The sequence below is a fragment of the Citrus sinensis genome, chromosome 9, assembly GCF_022201045.2.
Source record: "Citrus sinensis cultivar Valencia sweet orange chromosome 9, DVS_A1.0, whole genome shotgun sequence".
Taxonomy (NCBI): Eukaryota; Viridiplantae; Streptophyta; class Magnoliopsida; order Sapindales; family Rutaceae; genus Citrus; species Citrus sinensis.
In genome coordinates, this window is record NC_068564.1 from 31,086,453 (window position 1) to 31,111,394 (window position 24,942).

Consider the following 24,942-nt stretch of genomic DNA (forward strand, 5'->3'; position numbering starts at 1 on the left):
CAGCAAGATAAAAAGAATAAAATGTTTGCATTATATTCTATTATTATTATTTTTTATTTGATAAAAAACTAAATGGAATCAACTTCAGTTCCATCTAAGTCTACCTTTAACTGCAAGCAGGGAGAATAACATGTGGCATGTGAACAAATACAATAGAGAAAGGGCCAACCGATACTGGCTGTGTTGATTTTACACGTAAAGGCTCCAATGTTGGTATATCTCCGATTGAATTTACACTTAGAATATTTCCATTAAGTAGCATGGTTTGGCTATGTAAATCTCCATCCTTTGCTGTTAGATGATATTCCTCTCGTTCATTTCCACCTACAGAAGCTTGAGGCAGCTTTATTATTTTCATTTTAAGAGATTTATGCTTGTGTCGTGAAGTCAAGGTACCATTGAAGGCGACACTGGCATGAACTGTGGTGCTATTGTCTAGGTTAATCAGAAGTAATACTAGCCCTTTCTGCAAGGTAAAATATGTTACAAGATCAAAGAATTAGTAAATATGAAAGCAAAAATAAATGGTAAAATAAAAGAAATTTGCGGCTGCTTGGTACTTACAGATTGTTTTGCACAATGGGCATAAGAGCGTATTTTTTTGGTCCCAGAAAAGCTTGTTGAGAGAGCATTTCTCCCCATTAATCGGTGCCAAAGAAGAGCACTGCAATTAAGACAGCGGACAATCAGGCATGGCTTCAATCTGCCCATACTATAGCTATGAAACACACTAGCAATGAAAAGGAATCCTCAGAATGAAATAAAGACTTCATGCATTTTTTCTTCTCTGGATAGAGATGGAAGACACATGAATAAAGTTCATTCACTGACGAGATTTAACTATACGGTAAGAATTTAAAAGGACTTCGAAATTTCGATAACCTGTAGTAGTCCGGGTTTGGTACAAAGGTGGTTGTGTTGAGTAAACCATAATTTCCACCAATTAATGACTGTCTGCAGTATGTTTTAGTATCATGAGCTGCTGCCATACCGAGCTGATCCAAATACCTGTTTTACATGTCTCAAACATCACTTAGAAATCAACCACAGAAAATGAAAGATTTCGGACAAAAGCTATAGTCATTTTACCAGAAGCTAAACACAAACGCATTGGTAACAAGATTATGACCACTGTTGTAAGCCCCTCCTGACTCACCAACCCATGCAACTGCAGAAGTTGCAGAACTCTTGAGGGTATTCTCGAGCTGACTGAATGTGTCAACCTCACCATCAAGATACGATGGATCAAGAATTTTTTCAACCAGGTGCTGATCGACTCCTGTTACAAAAGAATGCAATCAGATAAGACTTAACATTCTTTCGAGGCATGGGATTAAAGAAGCTTTGATATCAGTTTTCTCAATCGAACATACCTGGCCCAAGATTGTATATGTGGTGGGTAGCCACGTCTAAAGATTGGCCTGATTTATCTAAGAATTCTTTGAACCATTTTGCATCAAAGAATCCTCCCGGTGCTATTATCAGAGGCTTTGAGTCCACGCCTGTATAAATTTTCTGGACTACGTTTCTCAGAGAGATTGTATCAGTAGCATACTGAGCTGCTGCAACTCTTGTTCCAACTCCGTTTCCACATAATTCATTACCTGAACAGCAAATGCAATCACCCGAGATACAGTCATTTATTTTATATTACAATTTAGTCAGTAACTAAATCGTAGTTTAAGAACTTCCAACAAATCTCTAATCTTTCACATTACTGATTATCAACAAAAACAGGAATAAAAAAATTTTTTTAAAAAAAGTGTTCTCTTACCGAGCTCCCAACCATGGATTGAGTAGTTCTTTTTGACTGTATAACTTATAAAGGACTCAGCATTAGTATAGTCCCAAGCTCCCTTAACAGAACCATCATTTTGTATAGACCTTCCGGTGAGAGCATTTAATCCAAAAACAATCTTTGCCCTGAATTGAATACAGGGACATCTAAATCAAACAGCTCAACTTTCAAACTAAAAAAGGCTCGAGATTAACAAGTTTAAAAGGGAAAGAAACGTTCATACCCAGATTTCTTGAAGAAGGCATTCAGTTCATCCCATCTATGCATTGGTAAACATCCTTGAGTAAATCCAAACATCTCTGAAGAGTTTTTGACGAATTGCTTACAGGGTTGCCGATTATCTTCAGTATCATATATGACCTTATCTTGCAAAGTACCACCCAATCTAATCTTCAATGGCGAGAAAGCTGGTACAACAACGGAAGCAATTTTTCAGGCTATAATAAAGAACTAGAGGCTCTATCATTCAATAGAAATTATTATTTACGAGGAATGATGCTATTAGCAAAAGATCTTCTAAAACAAAGAATTGCTTACCTTTTACCGCATTCAACAATATATTGCTGTTGAGGTCCTGCAATTAAAAAGCAAAAATCAAATGTATTAATATAGAATGATGCATCAGCATCAACTCTATTCTCATTTCTTTTACGTTTTTGTTTTCCTTTTTTGGGGAGTGCATACATCAGATCCCCGTCAGTGCTATGAAGATATTTACTAATTCAACGAACAATAAAGATGAAAATGAAAGCACAGTTAGAACTTTGCAACCAGATGCAGACACTAAACAAGAAAAACAGAGCGAAAACTTTGAATTAAAATGCAACAACTGCGTCACTGAGATCTCAAAGTTGACAAACAAATACAAACAAGCTTCAAAAACCTTTCAACTAACATTTTCAAAATATTTGAAAGACCACTTAAAAAAGAATTGATTAAACTCTAAAGAAATTAAAAAGCCAAAACAAGAAAAAGAAAGAAGCAATACCAGATTGAGCAGAGAGGCTCTGTCCCAGCTGCATGTCCCATAATCACACTTCTCGGGAGGCCACCAGTCCAAAGTGGCACAAACAAAATCGTCATCGGTCCTTCCAATGACACTTCTTCTATCAATGAAAACATTTCCTCCAACAAAACCTGCACCTCCAGCTGCTTCAGCCTGTAAAATGGATAAGCTGCTGCTGCTGCTGCTTCTGCTGCTTAACCAAAAACAAAACCCAAAAAGCAAAACCTTTAACCAAGCCTGAGAACCCATTTCTGGTTTTCGATAATGTTTAAGATCTGAGTTCTGAGTTTGTGTTTCTTTATATATGGGTTAGTGGTAACAAGAAGCCATGAGAGTGAAGAGGGAAGGTTGCCAAAAAGGCCAAAGCAAGAGAGTTTCTGTAGTGGAAAGGGCTAAAAGACAAAATACAATAATAATCATAATAATAATTAAATTAAGATGAGGGGAAGAGTTTGCATTGTAGTGTTGTTAATGCAAATTATATTAAAATACAAATGCACATAAGTTTTTGTACGTAATTGGTACATTACATATAAGGATATACAATAATAACATTAATAATAATTTTTTATAGTAATTATTTAAAATAAAGATTTTATTTATATTATAATAAACTACGTCGTTAGATAACACTCTCACTCAGAGACATGTATGATAAAACAAAATTGATTACAGGAATATTATTATATTTATTATTATTATTATTATTATTATTATTATTATTATTATTATTGTTCTGTAAAGTTTCTTTCTTACGTATTTCAGAATAATGTGACGTTGGTTGGAAAGTGAGGCCTAACTTTGCCCGTATTTAAAGAAACTAAAATATGGCAGCGAACCAATTCGGATCCTGAACTGGGGCGGGTCGGATCCGAGTGTTTGCATGATAGCTTTTAGTGCTAAGGCTTTGCTGTATTATTATAGCCTTTTAGGATCACTTTTGAGGCTCTCAATGGAGTTTGATTGGCCGTAATCTATGCTATGTTATTAAAATATATATTCTTTTTAAATTAAAGTGAGACAACTTGTTAGTGCATTTGCTGCGTTGAGATAAAAATTGATTTAATTAAATGCATATATGTATGATTGGAAAGAGTAAATGTAATCTTTATCTTAAAAATTAATTATGCTTACCAGATATGCTTTATAAGCAAAGAACAAAGAGGAAATGACTAATGAATAAAGTCTGCACGTGAAAGCATAGTTTTATTGGGTAAAAGTTAAATAGATTTCTCAGGTGAAAGAACTCTAATAAACTTGAGAATGAAGCAATTATTAAAAAGAATGACAAAAATTTGACATAGAAATTGGTAAGCAAACTGTCAGCACTCATGTAGAAAGCAATCGATCGGCACGAGAAGATGAGAAAATTAATTTCAATGTAGCAGTGGCCTAATAGATCTTAATTGAGTGCAAACAAAGGTTCTTCACCTAAAAGTCTTTGGATCGATTGCTATATATTTTTCAAAGATAATTAAATTTTAAGTTATCCTTAATCCCATAAATAATTTTCCAAGAGGGGTTCGTTAGTTAGATTAGATCCACCAAAACCCTAATCCAATCAAATGTTAGATAAGGATGCTTTACCAACATCTAATCAGAAAACAATAAACTATATATATATATATAAAGTAAGAAAACTAGAATCAATTTTTTTGGGTGGAATTTAGTTATGCCCCAACCTAATATACCATCTCTAATTTCAACATTGAAGTTTCTTTCTTTCAGCATTCACCAACTACACCACCTGCTCAAATCTTTATCCATTTGTCAATTGTATAAAGGCCCTTATTATTTATAATTTGTACTAGATAGGACCACACAAAAAAAAAAAATTAAATTAAATTTATGATTAGACATATTTCAGACTTGATGTTTGCAGTTCACATAGAGTTGTTTTCGCCATTTCATGTGTTTTGGTAAGAATGGAGAAAACACAATGACATGTTTTAGATAATGTACTTCAATTGTTGCGTTTTTCCCACCACCAAGCCAATATAGAAGAAATGATAACAAACTTTTATATGAATTTTTGTTTCCTATATATATACATGACATGTCCTCTAGTAACTACTGATCAAATTATTTACAATTTAATTATATCCAAACTTTAATTTAAATTAATAATATCATAACTATAATGCACATTGATTAACCTAAAAATTTATTTGAAATTATTTTACGCTTAAAAATATATGTTATTTTAAGTTATCCTAGTCCTCTCAATGAGATTTATTAAAGTGTGCGCTCAAGATTAGAAATAACAAATTGTCATAACTCGCTTTGTTTGCACTAATTGTGAGATTAGATTAAAATTTGTGCAAATAATCTAATCGGAAAAATTTTTATCCATCGATCAAATGCATAATGCATCCCAATAATATAGTTTCAAAGTTTATTCTTAATACAAATGAGATCGTACTCCACACTTTTTTATATTATTATGAGTGAAAACAAAGTCCTTCGGAATTCAAATTCATTCCGGTAGTGAAGAGAGGAACGAAGCTTCACTACACGAGCACCCTTTGAACCTAAAAGGCAACCATCAATGCAACAACAAACAATTAGCCTACCGTACAAGCAAGAAGTATTGAAATCGAAGTTACTGCTAGAAGTGAAAAGGTCTAAAACAACCTACGTACACCTAAAGTTTTAGTGAAAGCTCGTCGGGTATTTGCATCGCCAAGCAAACAAAAGAACCAACAAACAACCAGAACTTGACATTCAAGTTATGATCTCAGCCTCAGGAAGTGGCAAGTAGAAGCCTACAAGTGTAATAAACTATGATGGCATCTTAATAATGAGTGCTGCTTCTTTGCTTCAGCTATAGGTCAAAGTTAAAACGTGTGATTGGTCCAAGTTCACTTCACGGCTGTCCCCTTCTAGTGCCCACAAAGATGAACCAAGGGTAGAGACAAAATGGGACTTCTGAAGGATAATTAAATTATTGAAAATGTTATCCATTATCATTTACCTAATACTTGTCTTAAATGTCGGTCGATTTCATTGAAGAATATGACCCAGATTTTATAAAAAAGATATCAAAGATAAAGATCACATCTTAGAGATTAATCCTGATTGGATCTTGCTTTGAAATGATAGCACCAAAATATCATTTGGTGGGCCGAAAACGTTTGAAATGGAAGTGGGTCAAGTCAGGCCCAAATTCAAATTGGAAAGAATTAACTCACAAACGACAGTACGTAGGAATTTACATGGCTTAGTTACTAAAGGATCAAATTCAGTAAAGACAGAGGATTTATTTTGATTATGTGATTTGAAGGAAAAGAAGGGGTGAGAGTTTATAGAATTGAAATTTCCAAATGCTTGCTTCATGTGACTTTGATTATTACTATTCACGTGTTTCTGGACTTGATTTGCATCAACTCAGCTTTTTCAAGCTGCAAAATAATATAAAAAGAAAGAATAAGTGAAATATAGTGAAAGTAACTCCTTTGTGATTCATCTTGTTGAACTTAATTTGTAGTAACTTCATTGCCAATTTTAAGTATGCTTATGTTAATCTCAAATCTCAGTGAGTAATAAATAAATGCATTAATATAATTATCATTTATCACGACCTCTGTCAAAATACGATCATGTAAGTTACAAAAGAAACTCAACAATGTTAATGACCCAAAATATTGTAACTTCATAAACACATAAATATAAATAAAGTCACATAAAAGCAAACGTTTCCCAATTCAGTATTTCTATAAATTCTCGCCCATTCTTTTCCTCCAAATCACATCATCAAGATTCCAGATCCCTTTCACTTGAACTCAGATAAAAAGATCATTTTTGGTATACTTATTATGGCGGCGTCAAAGCAAATGGCTCAAGCACTGCTGGCGGCCGCATGCATTGCCATGCTGGTCCAGTCGGGGCTAGCCCAGTTTCAGTTACCACAGACTCCAGGCCTCACGGTTCCACCTGGATGGGGTTCGGGAGATGTACTAAAATGTTGGTCATCACTTGCTAACACTGAAGGCTGCGTAACGTCAATTTTCAGCTCCATTTTTTCTCTCAACTTCAACAGCATTGCGCCTGCCTGCTGCAAGGCCTTTGTCGCAATTGACGCCGGCTGTTTTCATATAATGTTCCCGTGGAATCCTTTCTTCCCTCAACTGTTGAACGATTTTTGTTCTCGCATCGAAGGCGGCGCCCGCGGTGTTCCACCATCCCCGCCGGTGTCTGCTTGAGCACTTAGTACTTACCAATGCTGCAGCTGCATCACTTATTGATGAAGATTTTTATTTAACCTGATTAATAAGACGAAATTTTAGAATTGTATGTATTGGTTAATTAGCCTATGTATTGGTTAATTAGTGGGAAATAAAGGTTGATTGATGGTTTTTTTAATTTTGATTACTTGTGAGACTTCCTATTGAATTAATAAGTAGTGTGATTTCTAATATGACAAATCTTATTTAAAAATTAAGAGATATCAAATTCATCATTACTTATCCCCAGAAGTTAATAAGTTAAAGCAATCCTACACCTATAACATGAAAAAGAACCAACAGCGTATATAGCAAAACTCAAATAACTCAGAACTAGTAAGTTGATAAACCTGGAGCGGCCATCAGGGCCACACGTGCGAAGATGAATACAATCGAATTCCAAAAATTGGCTTGAGGTGATTTGGCTGATTCATTATGATTATTATTTTTTATTTTTTTGCTGTTAAAATTAAATATACTAGCTTAATTGGTTTAATGGATTGTAGTATGATTTTTTTATGGTAGAGATTGTAATGTCCTGTAACAGTTATTTTATTTTATTTTCAGTACTGTATGTAGCTGGTTCTGAATTAATTTAATTGCGTCATCTTAAAGCTATTTTGGTTTAGAGACATTCATTTATCAAGACTATTCTAAAAACATTAATAAATGTTCACTTTTACCATATGAAATAATCTGGTTTTAAGTATTAATATTATTTGTTTTATTTAAAAATTTATTAATTTTCTTAGATTGATAAATACAACTATTTCTTAGGTTGATCAAAGTCATCTTGCTCAATATTTTGGCATTCACAATGATCTTCTTGGATATTAAAGTAATTTTTCCCTTTACCTTAATAGTAATAATAACAATAATAAGAGCTACAAATTTATTAACTCAACAAAATTGACTCTCATGTTTTATAATAAATAGAAATATAATATTAAAATAAATGTAACAATATAGACATTTTAAAATAATTTTAATAGTAAAATACTTTACAATCTTATATATATTAAACTAGATTTTATAATAAATAGAAGCATAATATTAAAATAAATATTTACAAATTTAAATTGTTCTCAATGTTATATAAAATAATTTTATGATAAATACAAATATATTATTAAAATAAATAAAATAATTTACATTTTAAAATTTATTTCATATATTAAAAAATCCTAATATTATTAGCTTATTAGACAAATTAAACTATTTAAATTATATTTGTATTCATTAAAATATTTTAAATTATAGTTTAAAAAAAAGTCACGGCACCCTCTATTTAAAATTTAGGAATTTCTATGACTATTTCCTTGAATGTTGAGAGCATAATTGCCTTCTACTTTAATAATAATAAGAAAGTGCTTTGCTCGTGGTATTATGATGCATGTAACCTATATATATCCTTTAAAATAATATATCTAAATAGATTAAGAAAATAACAGAAATTATATAAACTAAAACAAAAGAAAGTAGCATTATTCTTATTAATCAACATTATTCCCAAATCAAACATCAATATTAGTACTGTATCCTATGAAAATCAACTATGAAAGGTTTTTCTTAATCAAAATGTTTGCTTTATGTGACTTTGATTATTAGTATTCATGTGTTTCTGGACTTGAGTTGCATCATCTCAGCTTTTTCAAGCTGCAAAATAATATAAAAGAAAGAATAAGTTAAAAATAATGAAGTAACTTCTTTGTGATTCATTTTGTTGAACTTAATTTGTAATCACTAGATTGCCAATTTTAAGCATGCTTATGTTAATCTCAAATCTCAGTGAGTAATAAATAAATACGTTAATATAATTATCATTTATCACGACCTCTGTCAAAATACGATCATGTAAGTTACAAAAGAAACTCAACAATGTTAATGACCCAAAATATTGTAACTTCATAAACACATAACTATAAATAAAGTCACATAAAAGCAAACGTTTCCCAATTCAATATTTCTATAAATTCTCACCCATTCTTTTCCTCCAAATCACATCATCAAGATTCCAGATCCCTTTCACTTAAACTCAGATAAAAAGATCATTTTTGGTATACTTATTATGGCGGCGTCAAAGCAAATGGCTCAAGCACTGCTGGCGGCCGCATGCATTGCCATGCTGGTCCAGTCGGGGCTAGCCCAGTTTCAATTACCACAGACTCCAGGCCTCACGATTCCAACAGGATGGGGTTCGGGAGATGTACTAAAATGTTGGTCATCACTTGCTAACACTGAAGGCTGCGTAACGTCAATTTTCAGCTCCATTTTTTCTCTAAACTTCAACAGCATTGCGCCTGCCTGCTGCAAGGCCTTTGTTGCAATTGATGCTGGCTGTTTTCATATAATGTTCCCGTGGAATCCTTTCTTCCCTCAACTGTTGAACGATTTCTGTGCTCGCATCGAAGGCGGCGCCCGCGGCGTTCCACCATCCCCGTCGGTGTCTGCTTGAGTACTTGGTACTTACCAACGCTGCGGCTGCATCACTTATTGATGAAGATTTTAGAATTGTATGCTTGAGCTCAGCCTATGTATTGGTTAATTAGTGGGAAATAAAAGTTGATTGATGGTTTAATTTTGATTATTTGTGAGACTTCCTATTGAATTAATAAGTAGTGTGGCTTGGAATATGACGACGGTCCGGCATGTAATTTTTCACTGGAAGGATTACCCCTCGGTGTTCGCAGATTGGACAACAATCATATTTGATTCACGATTTTGCGGATTATGAATTTTTAATCTAATCCAATCTATAAATTAGTTAAATTCAATCCAATCCAATTCATACATTTGCGGATCGAATGCGGATTTGACCCAATTTATATTCAATCCACCATTTTGCAGATTAGTTTGCGCGTTAAAATTTTTTAATTTCATCCTATCTACAAACTAACTAAATACAAAAATAAATATTAAAATAATTTTCCTATCAATAAAATTCAAGATTAAATAAGATTTAAGTAAATTAATTGCTTAAATAAAGTTAGAAAATACATTCAAAATTTCAAAATATAACATACCAAAAAAAATCTTATTTTTTATTTAATTATTTTTATTTTATATTATTATCGAATAAGATATATTATGGTGTTAATGTAACTATATTACAACTTATTTATTTATAAGTAAGTACTAATGTCATATTTACAAGTTCAATTTTTATTATTTTTTATTTTTTGCGGATTCACAGATTTTTGCAGATTTACAGAAGTAAATTCATTTTCAATCCATCGACTGCGGATTATCTACCAATCCACGAATCAAAGTTTTACAGATTAGACAGCCTGAGCAGATCATATTAAATTCTAAACACCCCTACCATGAATCTTATACTATATATCCTTATTACTAATTTAGTATCTATCTTTATAAGAACGTAAAGGTAACAATAGAAATTTCTAATAAATTAGTTATCATGAAATTGAGCTCAAGTAATTTGCAAAAAAAGATAACAAATCTTATTTTTAAAAAAAATTAAGAGATAACAAATTCATCATTATTTATCCCCAAAAGCTAATAAGTTAAAGTAATCCTACACCTATAACATGAAAAAGAACCAATAGCGTACATAACAAAATTCAAACAACTCAGAACTAGTAAGTTGATAAACCTGGAGTGGCCATCAGGGCCACACATGCGAGGACCAATACAATCGAATTCCAAAAATTGGCTTGAGGCGTTTTGGCTGATTCAATATGATTATTATTATTTTTTTTGGTGTTAAAATTAAATATACTAGCGTAATTGGTTTAATGGATTGTAGTATGATTTTTTTATGGTAGAGATTGTAATGTCCTGTAACAGTTATTTCATTTAATTTTCAGTATTGTATGTAGCTGGTCCTGAATTAATTTAATTGCGTCATCTTAAAGCTATTTCAGGCTAGAGACATTTATTTATCAAGACTATTCTAAAAACATTAATAAATGTTTGCTTTTACCATATGAAACAATCTCGTTTAAGTATTAATATTATTTGTTTTATTTAAAAAAATTATTAATTTTCTTAGATTGATAAATACAATTATTTCTGAGGTTGATCAAAGTCATCTTGCTCAATATTTTGGCATTCACCACGATCTCCTTGGAAATTAAAGTAATTTTTTCCTTTACCTTAATAATAATAATAACAGTGATAAGAGCTACAAAGCCTATAATCTCAAAGTTTGAGAAATGATTATTTAGACCCTCAAATTTTTAATAAGGGACACCAAAACTTTTGTTTACTATAATACTCTTTGGCTTTATTAGCTCAACAAAATTGACTCTCATGTTTTATAATAAATAGAAATATAATATTAAAATAAATGTAACAATATAGACATTTTAAAATAATTTTAATAGTAAAATACTTTACAATCTTATATATATTAAACTAGATTTTATAATAAATAGAAGCATAATATTAAAATAAATATATACAAATTTAAATTGTTCTCAATGCTATATAAAATAATTTTAATATTATTAATACATGAGATAAATTTTGTTAATTGTAACATCTATTTAACCCAAAAATTTATTTAAAATTTTTTATGATAAATACAAATATATTATTAAAATAAATAAAATGATTTATATTTTATAATTTATTTACATATGAAAAAAATAATATTATTAGCTTATTCGAAATTAAACTATCGTGTAAGTTACAAAAGAAACTCAGCAATATTAATGACCCAAAATATTGTAAATTCATAAAGACATAAATGTAAATAAAGTCACATAAAAGCAAACGTTTCCCAATTCAATATTTCTATAAACTCTCCCCCATTCTTTCCCTGCAAATCACATCATCAAGATTCCAGATCCCTTTCACTTGAATTCAGTTAAAAAGATCATTTTTGCTACACTCATTATGGCGGTGTCAAAGCAAATGGCTCAAGCACTGCTGGCGGCTGCATGCATTGCAATGTTGGTCCAGTCGGGGCTAGCCCAGTTTCAGTTACCACAGACTCCAGGCCTCACGGTTCCACCTGGATGGGGTTCAGGAGATGTACTAAAATGTTGGTCATCACTTGCTAACACTGAAGGTTGCGTAACGTCAATTTTCAGCTCCATTTTTTCTCTAAACTTCAACAGCATTGCACCTGCCTGCTGCAAAGCCTTTGTTGCAATTGATGCTGGCTGTTTTCATATAATGTTCCCGTGGAATCCTTTCTTCCCTCAACTGTTGAACGATTTCTGTGCTCGCATCGAAGGCGGCGCCCGCGGCGTTCCACCATCCCCGCCGTTGTCTGCTTGAGTAGAGTACTTGGTACTTACCGACGCTGCAGCTGCATCACTTATTGATGAAGATTTTCATTTAACCTGATTAATTAGACCAAATTAGAATTGCATGCTTGAGCTCCGCCTGTGTATTTGTTAGTTAGTGGGAAATAAAGGGTTGATTGATGTTTTTTTAATTTTGATTATTTGTGAGACTTCCTATTTAATAAGTAGTGTGGTTTGGAATATGACAAATCTCATTTAAAAATTAAGAGATATCAAAATCAAATTCATCATTACTTATCCCCAAAACTAAAGCTATCTTTGGAAGTTAGGATTAAGTGTAGGATTGAATTAATTATTAGGATAAAATATTAATACTATGTTTGACATACTCACTTAGATTGGACTAATGGACTAAATTCAAAATTTTATCCTAAATTATGGGATTGCTAATCCTAATTTTCATGTGGGTTTAGTTAGGACTAGATAATGTCAAGAAAAATATTTGTCCATTTATAATATCTTCCATAATTTATTGCACCATTTTATTTATAACTTAAAAATTATTTATTTATTGTTTTTAATTAAGTAATTTTTTTATTCATGATTTACTTAAAAGTTATTAATTTATTTATTATTTGAATAATTTTATTTAATGAAATGATATATCTCATTTGAAATAACCTATAATTTATACTTCTTTATTTGTGCGCGTATATATTTCTTATTAGTTTTATTTTTAATTAATTATAATATTTCTTGTTAAATATCTATAAATAGTTGATATTTAAATTCAAATATTAACGTAAATACTATTTAATTTCATATATATTTAATTTAGCATAATCCAATCCGATACTATACCAAATATAAGTTAGCACTATATATAATCCAACTTAATCTAATTCATTCTAATTTAGTCCAATTCTAATAATTAGTCCAATCTAATAATGGGTGCCAAACATAGCCTAATAAGTTAAAGCAATCCCACACCTATAACATGAAAAAGAACCAATAGCGTATATAGCAGAACTCAAACAACTCATAACTAGTAACATGTTTTGCTTATATACATATATATATATATATATAGAGAGAGAGAGAGAGAGAGAGAGAGAGATATGATAAACCTGGAGCAGCCATCAGGGCCACACATGCGAGGATCAATACAATCGAATTCCAAAAATTGGCTTGAGGCGTTTGGCTGATTCAATATGATTATTATTTTATTTTTATTTTTTGGTGTTAAAATTGAATATACTAGCTTAATTGGTTAATGGATTGTAGTATGATTTTTTAATGGTAGAGATTGTAATATCCTGTAACAGTTATTTCATTTAATTTTCAGTACTGTAAGTAGTCGGTTCTGAATTAATTTAATTGTGTCATCTTAATGCTATTTTGGGCTAGAGACATTTATTTATCAAGACTATTTAAAAACATTAATAAATGTTCACTTTTACCATATGAAACAATCTCGTTTAAATATTAATATTATTATTTTTATTTAAAATTTTTTATTAATTTTCTTAGATCGAAAAATATGATTATTTCTTAGGTTGATCAAAGTCATCTTGCTCAATATTTTGGCATGCACAATGATCTCCTTGGATTGGCATTCACAATGATCTCCTTGGATATTAAAGTAACTTTTCCCTTTACCTTAATAGTAATAATAACAATAATAAGAGCTATGTTCTTGAAGTTTGGGGAATGATTATTTAGACCTTTAATGCTCTATTTGGAATTGAGGTGGTATAATTTTTAAATTACAGTTATTGTAGAAAAAAAAACTATAATGAAGAAATAAAAGTTAATATTATGTAGTAAATATAATTTTTTAAATAATAATTTTGACAAAATTAGTAAATATATAATAAAATTTTCATTATACAAGTGAAGTAAAAAACTTAACTTCCAAGTTACAGCAACCAATATTTATCAAATATTCTAGTGCTTTAACTTTTAAGATACAGCTGTCCAATCTCAATATCAAACATGCCTTAAGTTTTTAATAAAGGACATCATAATTCTTTTTGACAATAATACCTTTGAACTTTATTAACTCAACAAAATTGACTCCGATGTTTTCTAATAAATAAAAATATAATATTAAAATCAATGTAATAATATATACATTTTAAAATAATTTCAATATTTAAATACTTTTACAATCTTATATTATATTAATCTAAATTTTATAATACATAGAAGCATAATATTAAATAAATATATAAAAATTTAAATTGTTCCCAATGTTATGTAAAATAATTTTAATATTATTAATACATGAGATCCATTTTATCAATTGCAACATCTATTTAAGCCAAAGATTTATTTTAAAATTTTATGATAAATACAAATATATTATTAAAATAAATGAAATAATTTACATTTTAAAATTTATTTCATACATTAAAAAATTCTAATATTATTAGTTTATTAGACAAATTAAACCATTTAAATTATATTTGTATTCGTTAAAAAATTTTAAATTATAATTAAAAATAAGTCTTAGCGTCCTTTATTTAAAATTTAAGAATTTTTATGATTATTTCCTTGAATCTTGAGGGTATAATGCCTTTTACTTTAATAATAATAATAATAAAATGTTTTGCCCGTTGTATTATAAAGTATGTAACCGATATATAACTTTTAGAGTGATATATCTAAATAGATTAAGAAAATAACAGAAATTATATATACTAAAACAAAAGAAAGTAGCATTATTCTTATTAATCAATATTATTCCCAAATCAAACATCAATATTAGTACTGTATCCTATATCCCTTCATGAAAATCAACTATGAAATCTCAACTCCGATTGCAGCTGATGGACGTACTGTCTTACGACTACTATTCTAATCACTTAAACAGTGCAGGTGGCGGTGACGGTGCATTCTGCTGCTTCTGGGGAATTGGTGTTGGTGGTTCATTCCTCACGATTGTTGTGCAGTAGTTTTGAAGTAGAGGAGGGAAGAAAGGATCAAAAGGAAACACCTTAGGCCAGCAATTGGCGTCAACTTCATTGAAGGCCTTGCAACAAGCACTCCCAATCAAATTCACTCTGAGGCTCAAGAATGCGGTTATGACTTCTTGCGCGCACCCGTGGACGCTTTCCAGAGTTGACAGGCATTTCGCGGCATCGGGATCCTGTCCTCCTTCATTTAATGGATTCTCAAAAATAACAAATGCTAATCCTGGAGCAGCCATCATGAATGAACACGTCAGGATCAGAGCAAACGAGTATCTGAAACTGATCACTTGAGCCATTTTGGTATATCAAGCTATATATATATAATTTGTTTTGGTTTTGTTGATTTGATTGTGATGGAAATTTGGTTTTTATAGGGCATGTCTCGTGACTGTTACATTCGAATTCAATGTTCATTTGTAACCTCAAGGTGTTAATATTGCATCTTAATTGTAGTACTTAATGAAAAAAAAAAAAAAGAATAAGTAAGTGGCAACCGGCAACAATTAATTAATATGTGCATGCGGTTTCACATTTTGACGGTTTGAGACATTGATGGTGTTTGATATTTTATCATACATTACAGAGTAGATTACATATGACACCTTATCTTTCTACATTATTAAAATCACCCCAAAAAGCTTTAAATATGCTCATTGAGTCTCCCCACTGTTACGCGTAATTTCCAATTTGGCAGTCACCCCACCAGTCAAATGTCAAAAGCCCTAATATAGATTCCCGCTTGGCATTTTGATTATCAACAGCAGCAGATCATTAGAAAATGCTGAAGGTTTCAGTTACCACAGACTCCAGGCCTCACGGTTCCAACAGGATGGGGTTCGGGAGATGTACTAAAATGTTGGTCATCACTTGCTAACACTGAAGGTTGCGTAACGTCAATTTTCAGCTCCATTTTTTCTCTAAACTTCAACAGCATTGCGCCTGCCTGCTGCAAGGCCTTTGTTGCAATTGATACTGGCTGTTTTCATATAATGTTCCCGTGGAATCCTTTCTTCCCTCAACTGTTGAACGATTTCTGTGCTCGCATCGAAGGCAGCGCCCGCGGCGTTCCACCATCCCCGCCGGTGTCTGCTAGAGTACTTGGTACTTACCGACGCTGCAGCTGCATCACTTATTGATGAAGATTTTTATTTAACCTGATTGATTGACCAAATTAGAATTGCATGCTTGAGCTCAGCCTATGTATTGGTTAATTAGTGGGAAATAAAGGTCGATTGATGGTTTTTTAATTTTGATTATTTGTGAGACTTCCTATGTATAAGTAGTGTGATTTGGAATATGACAAATCTCATTTCAAAATTAAGAGATATTAAATTCATCATTACTTATTCCCAAAAACTAACGTTATGTTTGGAAATTAGGATTAAGTGTAGGATTTGACTAATTATTGGGACAAAATATTAATATCATGTGGGTTTAGTTGGGACTAGATAATGTCAAAAAAAAATTTGTCCATTTATAATATCTTCCATAATTTATTACACCATTTTATTTATAACTTAAAATTTATTTATTTATTGTTTTTAATTTATAATTTTTAAATTCATGATTTACTTAAAAGTTATAAATTAATTTATTATTTGAATAATTTTATTTAATGAAATGATATATCTCATTTGAAATAACCTATAATTTAAATAATTTATACTTCTTTATTTGTGTGTGTATATATTTCTTATTAGTTTTATTTTTAATTAATTATAATGTTTCTTGTTAAATATCTATAAATAGTTTATATCTAAATTCAAATATTAATGTAAATGCTATTTAATTTAGCAAAATCCAATCCGATACTATACGAAACATAAGTCAGCACTATATATAATCCAACATAATCTAATTCATTCTAATCCATTCCAATTCTAATAATTAGTCAAATCTAATCATGCGTGCTAAATATAGCCTAATAAGTTAAAGCAATCCTACACCTATAACATGAAAAAGAACCATATAGTAGAACTCAAACAACTCAGAACTAGTAACATGTTTTGCTTATATATATATATATATATGGGTAAAAGCTTGTTTAGTCCCTATATTATGAGGTTAATGTCCATTTAGTCCTTGTACTTTTAAAAACACCTCAAAACATCCCTACTACTAAATATTAACACTTATGCCATTATTTTTTATTATTTTTAACTTGCTTTTACAATATTACATTTTTACAATAATGTTTCTTTTTTGGATATTAATAAAAAATTAAATTATCAAATTAAACTCAAAAATAAAATAAAAACAAAAAAGGTATATATTAATTTTTGTGGAAGCTCACGTATGTCTAAAAAATTAATATCGTAAAAAATTACATTATCAATTTTTTTAGAAAAATTAATATTTTAACTCAAGAGTGTGTTCCACAAAAATTAATTTATTTTATTTTATTTTATTTTATTTTTTGGTGTTAAACTGGTAATTTATTTTTTTCTTTTTAATAATGTCTAAAAAAATTATTATAATAGGGTTATTTTTTTCTTTTTAATAATGTCTAAAAAATTATTATAATAGGGCAATATTATAAAAATAAGTTAAAAGGAACAAAAGATAATGACAAAAGTGTCAATAATTTAATGGTAGAGATGGTTTGAGGTATTTTTAAAAATATAGGGACTAAACGGGCACTAACTTCAAAATATAGGGACTAAACGAGCTTTTACCCTATATATATATATATAATAGTTTTCCAATTATGGATCCCTAATTTTTAATAAAGTAAGAGATTAGTTAAAAGATAAAAATATGTAGATTTTAATACACTACATAACAAAATACAGTGCATTAGAGTCTGTGTTTATTTTGTCTTTTAGCTAATCCTTAACTTTATTGAAATCAGAGATCCCTGATTGGAAAATTACTTTATATATGTATAGAAAGTCGATAAACCTGAAGCAGTCATCAGGGCCACACATATGAGGATCAATACAATCGAATTCTAAAAATTAGCTTGAGGTGTTTCGGTTGATTTAATATGATTATTATTTATTTATTTTTTTAAAATTTTTTGGTGTTAAAATTAAATATACTATCTTAATTGGTTAATGGATTGTAGTTTGAATTTTTTATAGTAGAGATTGTAATGTCTTGTAACATTATTTCATTTAATTTTCAGTACTGTAAGTAGCTGGTCCTGAATTACTTTTATTGCATCATCTTAATGCAATTTCGGGCTAGAGACATTTATTTATAAAGACTATTCTAAAAACATTAACAAATGTTCACTTTTACCATATGAAACAATCTTGTTTAAATATTAATTTTATTTGTTTATTTAAAAATTTATTAATTTTCTTAGATTGATAAATACAATTATTTATGAGGTTGATTATAAGTCATCTTGCTCAATATTTTGGCATTCACCTGATCTCCTTGGAAATTAAAGTAATTTTTTCCTTTACCTTAATAATATTAATAATAACAATAATAAGAGCTACAAAGCCTATAATCTCAAAATTTGAGAAATGATTATTTAGACCTTCAAATTTTTAATAAGAGACACTAAAACTCCTTTTGATCATAATATTATTTGGCTTTATTAACTCAACAAAATTGACTCCAATGTTTTATAATAAATAGAAATATAATATTAAAATAAACATATAAAAATTTAAATTGTTCTCAGTGTTATATAAAATAATTTCAATATTATTAATGCATGAGAGACATTTTATTAATTTAACATCTATTTAACCCAAAGATTTATTTAAAATTTTTATGATAAATACAAATATATTATTAAAATAAATAAAATAATTTACATTTTAAATTTTATTTCATATATTAAAAAATCAAATATTATTAACTTATTAGACAAATTAAACTATTTAAATTATTTTTATATTTATTAAAAAAATTAAATTATAATTTTAAAAAAAAGTCTTGACTTCCTCTATTTAAAATTTGGAAATTTTCATAATTATTTCCCTGAATCTTTGAGGGTATAGCTGCCTTCTACTTTAATAATAATAATAATAATAATAATAATAATAATAATAATAATAATAATAATAATAATAATAATAATAATAATAATAATAATAATAATAATAATAATAATAAAGTGTTTTGCTCCTTGCATTACGAAGCATGTAACCAATATATGTCCTGTAAAATGATATATTTAAATAGATCAAGGAAAATAACAGAAATTATATAAACTAAAACAAAAGAAAGTAGCATTATTCTTATTAATCAATATTATTCCCAAATCAAACATCAATATTAGTATTGTCTCCTATATCCTTTCATGAAAATCAACTATGAATCTCAACTCCAATTTCAGCTAGCAGCTGGTGGACGTACTGTCTTACGACTACTATTCTAATCTCTTAAACAGTGCAGGTGACGGTGACGGTGCATTCTGCTGCTTCTGGGGAATTGATGTTGGTGGTCCATTCTTCACGATCGTTGTGCAGTAGCTTTGAAGTAGAGGAGGGAAGAAAGGATCAAAAGGAAACACCTTCGGCCAACAATTGGTGTCAACTTCATTGAAGGCCTTGCAACAAGCATTCCCGATCAAATTCACTTTGAGGCTCAAGAACGCGGTTATGACTTCTTGCACGCACCCGTGCACGCTTTCCAGAGTTGACAGGCATTTCGCAACATCGGGATCCTGTCCTCCTTCAATTAATGGATTCTCAAAAGTAACAGATGCTAATCCTGGAGCAGCCATCATGAATGAACATGTCAGGATCAGAGCAAACGAGTATCTGAAACTGATCACTTGAGCCATTTTGGTATATCAAGCTATATATATATATAGATATATAATTTGTTTTGGATTTTGTTGATTTGATTGTGATGGAAATTTGGTTTTTATAGGGCATGTCTCGTGACTGTTACATTCGAATTCAATATTCATTTGTAACCTCAAGGTGTTAATATTGCATCTTAATTGTAGTACTTAATGAAAAAAAAAAAAGAATAAGTAAGTGGCAACCGGTGGCAACAATTAATATACATGTGTATGCGGTTTCACATTTTGAGGATTTGAGACATTGATGGTGTTTGATATTTTGTCATACATTACAGAGTAGATTAAATATTACCCCTTATCTTTCTACATTACTAAAATCTCCCCAAAAAGCTTTAAATATGCTCATTCAGGCCCCCAACTGACAACTGTTGAGCGTAATTTATAATTTGGCTGTCACCACTCATCACGCCAGTCAAATGTCACACGCTATAATATAAATTTCCGCATGTCAGATTGATTATTAACAGCAGCAGAGCATCAGAAAATGCTTCGAAGAAAAGCGAGCAAAATCGAAGTGAAAATCGAAGACAAAGAAGAACTCGAGCAAAACCGCAAATCCCCTTCCACCTCCGCCGCCAACTCAGCCTCAGCCTCAGCCTCCGCCTCCCTCCTCCAACTCCTCCCAAATCAAAACCCCAACTCGAAACCCCAACGCATCGGCCTCTAAATAATGGAAGTAGAGCTCAAACTCCGCTTAAAAAACGCCGCATCCCATAAGCAACTGATCTCTCTTCTCTCCCAATTCCACACCAAAACCCTTCGCCAACACAACCTCTTCTTCGACACCCCAACTTCCTTCCTCTCCTCGCAGCGCTCTGTTTTGCGCCTCCGCAAGGACACCCGCTGTGTCCTCTGCCTTAAGTCAAAACCCTCGTTAGTCAACGGGGTCAGCCGGGTTGAGGAAGATGAGGAAGAATTGGACCCCGTTGTCGCAAAAGAGTGTATTGAGAATCCGTCGAAGTTGTTTGAGATTGAATCGAGGGTTGTGCGGAGAGTGAGAGCGGAGTTTGGAGTGGGGAGTGAAGTGGGGTTGGTTTGTTTGGGGGGTTTTGAGAATTTGAGACAAGTTTATGAATGGAACGGTTTAATTTTGGAGGTCGATGAGACTAAGTATGATTTTGGGACTAATTACGAGGTGGAGTGTGAGAGTTCGGATCCTGAGGGTGTTAAAAAATTGCTTGAAGGGTTCTTGAATGAAAATGGGATTGAATTTGAGTACTCCCAGATGACCAAGTTCGCAGTTTTTCGAGCTGGGAAGCTGCCTTAATCAGTGAGTTTTTTTTTTTTTTTTTTTTTTTCAGTCATGGTTTTGTTGTTCAAATAAAACTGCCTTTGAAATGATCGTTTTTGTTCTAGTGGGTGTTTTCTAATTTGATGTTTACTCTTGCTTTAACAATTTATGAATAATGTTTAAGTTTCAGAGGATTTTGTTTTTAGCATGTGAACTTATTGGTGTTTGTAACTGAATTGGGGGATATTGGCTTGTTTTCCTTTGTGGAGTTTTATGGATTGTGCTCGTTTGCTTTACAATTGTTTCAGTATCATTTGAGAACTAACAAGTTTTAGGTGCTTTGACCGTTTTTGTATGAATGTATGCTTCATATAATAATTGAAAAAAAAAACTGAAATGTTTAAGAGTTTTATTTGATCATTTTGTAGGATTTCATGTTTCTATTCAGTATTTTCTCAAAATCAATCAAAAGAAACATTTAGCCCTTTCCGTTTACCCTTTATTTTGATATCAGCAAAGAACTGAGGAGACAGGAAATGGTGGTTGGCAGTTTAATATTTTGTGTTCTCAAATATGATACATTACGATCTTGGATACTGATAATTGTCTTTCTCTAACATTGTTAAAATCATGGAGGTTGGTTTTATAATACATTTTTTTCTCTTTTCTTTTAGTTTGTTTGAGAATGTTAGAAGTGAAGCAACCTTTGGTTATCATGATTCTTCTGTTCAATCATCATTTGCGGTATCTAACTCCCTGGTTATTCCAAAATCATTTTGGTATCTCTATTGTAATCATTGATTGCAGTTTATTTAACTTGTTTGGAATTATAAGCCTGTATTATATATAATGAACCTCAAGCTTTTAGCATTGTCTGTGGAATCCATCATCCATTTTACTTGTTTGCTGAAGTTTTTGATTTTATTGTCATTTACAAACCACCCCATTAATATTTACAGGCATTTGTTTTGATAGATAATGTCAATGATATGAATATATGTGATGCCACATGTATAGATATTTATATTTTACGGTTTTTGAACCTTTGATTGTGGATGTTTTTAGGAAGTTGCTCATATTTTTATTTCTCTCTGAGCTTTTAGAAGAGCATTTTTGGGCCTTCCAGATAGTCCTATCATATTGATTAAGCAGCCTATGATATCATCCATGTTTATTGTTTTGTATATTTCACATGTTATGTGGTTGGAGGATTTGTGGTATCAATGAATTGTGTCATTTAGTTTGACTCTTCATGAGGAAGGACTGTTTTTCCTTTTTCATTGTAACGTAATTTTCTCATGCTGTGGTACTTCTTAGAAAAAGTACAAGCAAAATCTATGTCTGTGCTTGAATTTTATGTGGGATACTTCGGAAACTTTAGTGCTCCTTCTAATCGAGATTCCATTAATTTCACCCTTTGCAGATATTTTTGAACAGTCACTGGTGAACAGGCATTGATTTGGAAGAGACCACCATAAAAAAGGTTCAAATTTCTGTGGGAATTATTGTTTCTAAAGTTTGATTACAAATTCACCATCCATTGGGTGTTTTATTAGAATTCTGTAATTTCTATATTTATACAGTTGCTTATTTAACATTATATTCTGGTCACTGATGGGTTACTAATCCTTTTAACATTATGTTTATGCAACTATTGATTTCTCATGGATCAGCACACCAGTTTTACCAGTTTGATAGTAGTTGTTTCTTTGGAAAAGATAAAGAGATAATAGCATATGCCAGATCCCCCTGATGGCCTCATATCATATATGATTTGGGGAGGTTATGATCAAGATTATTGAACGACAACAAATCCAATAGCATGTTAAAACCCAGCGCTATACATCTCTAATTTTATATATTTTGTGTTTTGCAAATACATATAGAAAACCCACTAAACAGAATTGCAATTAAACTAAATTTCTGCGAAGTGGTAACACAGATATTAGACAGCTAAGAATAGAAGCCCAAAGTATTTCTTAACACACCTCAAAACGCAGAGATATTAGGCAGGTAAGGATAGAAGCTCAAAGTATTTCTCAACCAAAAATATCTACATTTTTATAGTGATAAGAACCCTAATAACATTGATGTGATACCACTGAGGTGATAAGAAACCAATCTAGCGGTAACTACGTAAGTACGTAGTTCTAAGGCCTACTATAGAAAGCCTCACGAGTCACGTCACTACATAATGAACACAAAAGTTTGGTTCTTAGAGCACACATTAAGACGAAAAATGAGAAGCTCGGGTCTCATCGTTCTACTTGTTTGTATGCTCCTTCCATTGTGTGCCAAAAATGGTCGAGCCATGGAATTCTTGAGGAGTCTTACAACTATCAGTGGCAAATTCTCGAGGAGTCGGCTTCCTTTCCGTCACCACCTCTATTTATATTGCCAGACCCTGAAGTGCCATCAGAATCTCCACAAGGACCCTCAAATGAGCTACCACCGGCTTCTCAAGCCCCTAATGAAGAGCCTGGAAACTTAATTCAGCCACCATCGCCTTCACAAGAGCCACAGACTCCATTTGATTAGCCAACAACACCAGCACCAGCAGCACCACCACGAAGCCCACCAACTTCAGATAACCCCCCACCGGAACAAACTGAACCACCATCACTATCACCACCAAAAAAGAAGAGTCCCCGAAATCAGTCCCTCTATACAAGCCGTGGGGCCCACTGCCAGGCCACAGAATCCACCCAAGGTTGCCACCTTTGAGAGAGGACGTATACAAGTGCTGGAAAACATTGTGCCCCATTCCATACTCTGTGCATAGGACTCACTGGTCCTTCTACACGGGCAAAATTGATAATGTGGGATTACAACTAGAGCTCACATAGCCCTCATATGTATATAATAATTTTTTATGGGATCCTGTTTGCGAAATTCCACTAGAAGAGTTACTGACTGTAAAAGTTTTGTACTATTAATCTTCAAGGGCATATCTATCTATAATTAACTAATCCCGGTTGAATTGAATTTTATTCTATTTTTGTTAATTACTTGGGTTAGTTTGCTTATGAATAGTCAAAAACCAGAAACCCTAGTGAGATTTTTAAAATTTTTATCATTGATGTGCTAGCTTCCCATAAGTTTCTGCTAACATATATTTAATTTTGGGAAATGGGCGTCACTTGATATTCATTTGCGCATGCAAAAATAATGCACTTAAACTAGTTGCAACTGGTTAAATTACACATCAAAGTACCTGATAATCTATTTGTTAGCCAACAACTTAAAAGTGTTTTGAGTGTCTTGAACACTTCATAGTTATTTATGTTCTGTGTCCATAACACATTAGGAGTTTTTAATGCGTACAATATACGCACTGGCAACTATTAGAAGTCGAAAAATGGAATAAAATTTGCTCTTGCTTCCAAGTTTAAATAAAATGCAATTGCATTTTATATCCATAACTGATTTCCACTTGATGATCAATTAAAAAGAAAAACGAATGATATTAATGGTAAAGATAAAAACCCAAAGCTTTTTCTGATTTTCTCCATATATATAAAAAATCATCTGCCTGTCTATAGTGATAAATGATGAAGCGGAAGAACATATCCATTTTCAATATTCCAATTAGTTTCAACAATCTCCGGGATAAAGAAATAAAATTAAACTGAATGGTTTATTCTAAGAATATATAGGATATTCTAGATGGTTACAAAAGAATCGTGTTTATATATATTGTAACCTAAACGCAAATTGAAAAA

At 31.2% G+C, this 24,942-nt stretch overlaps 5 protein-coding genes across 5 annotated transcripts; 3 read left to right on the top strand and 2 right to left on the bottom strand.

Moving 5' to 3' along the window:
• Positions 1-8: 8 nt before the first annotated feature.
• On the bottom strand, positions 9-3,203 carry LOC102610770 (heparanase-like protein 3). Its single transcript, XM_006474317.4, has 9 exons — positions 2,787-3,203; positions 2,336-2,372; positions 2,022-2,205; positions 1,775-1,923; positions 1,374-1,604; positions 1,090-1,279; positions 883-1,008; positions 565-664; positions 9-466 (listed from the first exon to the last, which is right to left on the bottom strand). Exons 1-9 carry the CDS (start codon positions 3,051-3,053, stop codon positions 107-109), a joined length of 1,644 nt encoding a protein of 547 aa, XP_006474380.1. The 5' UTR covers positions 3,054-3,203; the 3' UTR covers positions 9-106.
• Positions 3,204-6,570: 3,367 nt separating this feature from the next.
• Positions 6,571-9,632, top strand: LOC107176454 (uncharacterized). The gene is made up of 2 exons (XM_052434149.1): positions 6,571-6,994; positions 9,039-9,632. The coding sequence occupies exons 1-2, from the start codon at positions 6,620-6,622 to the stop codon at positions 9,480-9,482; spliced, it is 819 nt and encodes a 272-aa protein (XP_052290109.1). The 5' UTR covers positions 6,571-6,619; the 3' UTR covers positions 9,483-9,632.
• A 2,255-nt stretch (positions 9,633-11,887) lies between these two features.
• On the top strand, positions 11,888-12,274 carry LOC107176451 (uncharacterized). Its single transcript, XM_015528969.1, has one exon. It carries the CDS (start codon positions 11,888-11,890, stop codon positions 12,272-12,274), a length of 387 nt encoding a protein of 128 aa, XP_015384455.1.
• Positions 12,275-14,996: 2,722 nt separating this feature from the next.
• On the bottom strand, positions 14,997-19,984 carry LOC102617373 (uncharacterized). Its single transcript, XM_006474596.2, has 3 exons — positions 19,550-19,984; positions 16,328-16,338; positions 14,997-15,525 (listed from the first exon to the last, which is right to left on the bottom strand). Exons 1-3 carry the CDS (start codon positions 19,963-19,965, stop codon positions 15,107-15,109), a joined length of 846 nt encoding a protein of 281 aa, XP_006474659.2. The 5' UTR covers positions 19,966-19,984; the 3' UTR covers positions 14,997-15,106.
• Positions 19,985-20,479: 495 nt separating this feature from the next.
• Positions 20,480-22,885, top strand: LOC102610470 (triphosphate tunnel metalloenzyme 3). Its single transcript, XM_006474316.4, has 2 exons — positions 20,480-21,259; positions 22,644-22,885. The coding sequence occupies exon 1, from the start codon at positions 20,660-20,662 to the stop codon at positions 21,254-21,256; it is 597 nt and encodes a 198-aa protein (XP_006474379.1). The 5' UTR covers positions 20,480-20,659; the 3' UTR covers positions 21,257-21,259; positions 22,644-22,885.
• Positions 22,886-24,942: the final 2,057 nt, after the last annotated feature.

Bases quoted from the DNA above. Each gene is read 5' to 3' on its own strand.
- LOC102610770 (XM_006474317.4), bottom strand. From the start codon at position 3,053: ATGGGTTCTCAGGCTTGGTTAAAGGTTTTGCTTTTTGGGTTTTGTTTT. The intron at 1,605-1,774 runs GTAAGAGAACAC...TTTGCTGTTCAG, and splicing joins AATCCATGGTTGGGAGCTCG to GTAATGAATTATGTGGAAAC. The intron at 1,280-1,373 runs GTATGTTCGATT...CTTTTGTAACAG, and splicing joins CATATACAATCTTGGGCCAG to GAGTCGATCAGCACCTGGTT.
- LOC107176454 (XM_052434149.1), top strand. From the start codon at position 6,620: ATGGCGGCGTCAAAGCAAATGGCTCAAGCACTGCTGGCGGCCGCATGC. The intron at 6,995-9,038 runs GTGTCTGCTTGA...CACATCATCAAG, and splicing joins GTGTTCCACCATCCCCGCCG to ATTCCAGATCCCTTTCACTT.
- LOC107176451 (XM_015528969.1), top strand. From the start codon at position 11,888: ATGGCGGTGTCAAAGCAAATGGCTCAAGCACTGCTGGCGGCTGCATGC.
- LOC102617373 (XM_006474596.2), bottom strand. From the start codon at position 19,965: ATGGCTCAAGTGATCAGTTTCAGATACTCGTTTGCTCTGATCCTGACA.
- LOC102610470 (XM_006474316.4), top strand. From the start codon at position 20,660: ATGGAAGTAGAGCTCAAACTCCGCTTAAAAAACGCCGCATCCCATAAG.